General features: G+C 36.0%; 1 protein-coding gene across 1 annotated transcript in view; it reads right to left on the bottom strand.

Moving 5' to 3' along the window:
* Positions 1 to 51: 51 nt before the first annotated feature.
* LOC104498459 (nipped-B-like protein) overlaps positions 52 to 3,626 on the bottom strand; it is a gene marked incomplete at its 3' end in the record, with an annotated part of 26,570 nt that continues 22,995 nt past the window's right edge. Inside the window, exon 8 of the mRNA XM_010141842.1 lies at positions 52 to 684. Within this exon, the coding sequence (XP_010140144.1) occupies positions 52 to 684 (633 nt within the window). The remainder of the gene's footprint in view (positions 685 to 3,626) is intronic.

Here is a 3,626-nt window from a genome sequence, read left to right on the forward strand (position 1 = left end):
ATATATATTTATATAATATATATAGTGTATACACACACACAATCCTTTTACCTTTATCTTGTACTTCTTTTGAAAATCGCTCCCTTTCAATAGCTGATTCACGTTCTATCCGCTCAATTTCAGCCAATGCATCCAATTCTACTTCATCATATGACGTTATAGTTCCTTGTTGCGAAACCTGTTGCTGTGTCTGTACCACAGGAGTTTGAGGTTGTTTTGCAGCAATTGAAGTGTTCTGTTGTAAAACAGGCACTTGTTGTGCCTGAAGGAAAGCTGTCTGTTCGTGCTGCGGCAAACACTGAGCAGCGTTTAGTGGGCGGTTAACATCCTGTGGAGTAACGGGTGTTTTAGAAGTCTGTCCTGGGTACTGCACATTAAAAGGAATATCACCCTCTGACACACTGCTGTTTTCCAAACCAGAAAGCATATCATCCTGCTGGTCCATATCCGAAGATCTTACACGAGAGAGTCTTAATGTAAGCTTAGTGGAGTCCTTGGAAGGAGAACTAATGATATCATACATTGCAGCTTTTTCAGTCTGGTCTTTTTCATCCTTGCCTAACTTCATTTTCTTTTGTTTCTTTTGCTTTCTTTCTGGAGAATCTAACAATATGTCTGGGGGAACATCTCTAGGTGATGAATAAGGTGGAGGCTGAGATTGTTGGATTAAAGGTTGTCTTGATCCTAGAATAATAATTCAGAAAAACTGAACAGTTATGTTGTTTCATGTTTAATATAAAAACACACTAAATATAGCCTACATAATTTTAATGTGTATTGTATATATATCTGTGTTTACAAAAGGTCTAAGTAAGATTGATAAGAAGCACATCATTCCTAGATCAAGATGAATCCAGATAGTTGCAGGGTATCTCCTAGGAATTTTAGCAGTCCACTGCAGGTAGAGAAGAGATCATTTCAGAGAAGATGGAACAAAAAAACCCACCACCACAAAAAAAAAAAAAAAAAAAAAAAAAAGAAAAAAAAAAAAAAAAAAAAAAAAAGAACCGGCAGGTTAAAAACATACGCTACCCCCCCACAAAAAAAAAAAAAAAAAAAAAAAAGAAAAGAAAAAAAAGAAAAAGAAAAAGAAAAGTACCTGCAGGTTCAGAACATCAGCTATTAGAAAATGGTCAATGAAAGCAAGTTGACTACAGAAAAAGGAAAGATCAGAAAGATTCTTAATATGCTCCAGTGATGAAGACTTAATGATCAGCATATAGGCATTAGCCGATTCAGCCACATTTTTAATTTAAAATAATAAAAAAAACCCCATACACAATCTCCTTAACTTTGATTCTGAGAGTTCATTTTCAACCTTTTTTTTTTTTTATTTTAGATAAACTCATTCCAACCTCCCCCACTCATTACTATCTAGAAAACACTAATTGTCTTAAGGCATTTTTCTACCATTCCCTGCCTGATCTCTACCCTTTTTTTTAATGTATAAATTTTCACTTCTACATGCACTCCTTCCAGGTTTTGAGTGTATCTAGAGAAATTTTTAAAAGAGGACATTTTTCATTACATACATTCTCTCATGTTTCACATTTAATTTTTTTGTTCCTTAAATTAAACCAGCTCCCCATAACTGTCAGTCCAGAAAAAAGCTTTGAAAAACAGAGAAGCTTTTCATCCTAATTATAATTTTGAGCTATAATTTTTGGATTAAAAAGGAACACTGGTGTGAGGGGAAAATATAAAATATTAAAAATAAGAAAAGCCTATTGGCTGGACCAATAAGGCCAGCGTTCTCTTGTTAAAACAAACATTTATAGGATTCCATTCATCCACTGAAGAATACTGATTTTCAGAAAGCAGTGACTGAGATTATTATTAGTCTTTCTGGTTCAGGTCATCATCGTCAGTACTTCTAACAACAATCAAAAACTAACTGGAATACAGGTCCCCAAGTGTTTCATTCAAGAAACACCACTAAAGAAGCAAGCAGCTTTATTCTGCAGCTTAAAATTCTACCAGGTATTTTAAGAAATATTAAAAATCATTAAGCAATGTACTGACTCGTAGGTTAAAAAAAATGGATACCCCTAGCAAAGCTTCAATTCACATGAAAGCTGTGCCTTTCCTGATAACATCTCTGCACAGACTACTTATTTCCTCTACCTAGTACAATGTGAGAAGTCCTATAACTTCTGTATGTAGAGAGCAGCATATGAAAATGGGTTTACCCTACCCCTTCTTGACCATCAGCAACAACTCCATATTCTGCCAGTAACATCCATAATGTTTGGAAGCCCTGTTTTGACTCATCCTGATTCCAAAGATCTTTCCACTTCTTCAAGTAAGATACCACAACTCAACCACCAGTACTGAAGTCCTGGCTACATGCTTTGCTATCCACCACTTGCTTTTCACCACAGATTCTTATTCTTGTGATGCTCTCCCCAGCCCGTCAATTAGTCTCATCTGGTAATTTATAAGATTGTCTTAGTGTAAAGTACGGTCGAATCATTAGCTACCAATTCCTTTTATGCTAATGACTACCACTCAGGAAATAAAAGCTGCATTTTTATTTCTACAAATATCAGAGGCAGCTGAAAACTTTTCACACAGAACCTACTGACATCTTACTCTTGAATTATCTCTTAAATGAATATTTCTGAAGTTGCAACAATGAAACATTTACTGTTTTTCAGAGTTACCCTTCAAACAGAGGACACATATTTGATTCTCTCTTGTCCTAAACTTCAAAGTAAATCGTACAAGATTCTTCTGATTTGGTATCAATTTGGTATCCATCATGCTGAAAAATAATGCTAGAGCAACAGATAAGGTGGTTCTTTTCATCTTTGGGTAGACTTGAGGAGCTCAAAAGGATTTCAGTGCATTCCAATGAACATAATTGGAGTCCAGTAAATGAAGAAACAAAAGTGAAGTTTTCCCTCTCCTAGGCAGCACTACAAATAGTATCTTCCTCCTGAAGGAAATTCCCGAAATGTTTTGATAGTAAGGCCTATAAGCTGCATTTTAAGACCACGTGTGCTGGCAGTAACTTCACATATTTCTATGTCTGAGGATGGTTAAGCCTTTGGCAACAAGGAGGCTTAGAAGCTACAACACCTATGTTCTGAGGTCAAAGGAAATTGGAAAAGATGAAGCATTCTGGAACAGTTTCACTCTACCACCAGCACTAGCAGTTCTGAACAGGTATCACATATTAAGCACGTACCACATTCTGTTGGATGCTTAGACTTCAGACAAAAGATCATCCATTATACAGCGAGAGTTGTGCCTGTTACTGCTGAGGTCAATCTGGAATATTTCCTATAGGAGAAGGCTTGAGCCATTGTATGTCTGAGGAAAAAGCTCTTAGAGAATTTGTTGCTGACAGAAGAAATATTTGTGGAAAGAATATACAGACAGACAGTTATGATCTGTTTGCTGAACCAGTTGAGATTCCAAGGTTGAAAAGGCTTGTTCTACAAAATGCTGTCAGTGTAGTAAATCACACAATGATCTTCAGAAATGATCTTTGGGCATGAACTGAATTTCTTTTAGAACAGAGAAATATGTAGGCAGCTTTTAAGGCTAAACTAGTACTTTCCATCATCAATCTTCCATAGTATCGGTAAATTAATTCTGTGCAATCTCTTTATACAGCAGGA

The sequence above is a fragment of the Buceros rhinoceros genome, unplaced genomic scaffold, assembly GCF_000710305.1.
Source record: "Buceros rhinoceros silvestris isolate BGI_N320 unplaced genomic scaffold, ASM71030v1 scaffold3628, whole genome shotgun sequence".
In the NCBI taxonomy this organism is placed as follows: Eukaryota; Metazoa; Chordata; class Aves; order Bucerotiformes; family Bucerotidae; genus Buceros; species Buceros rhinoceros.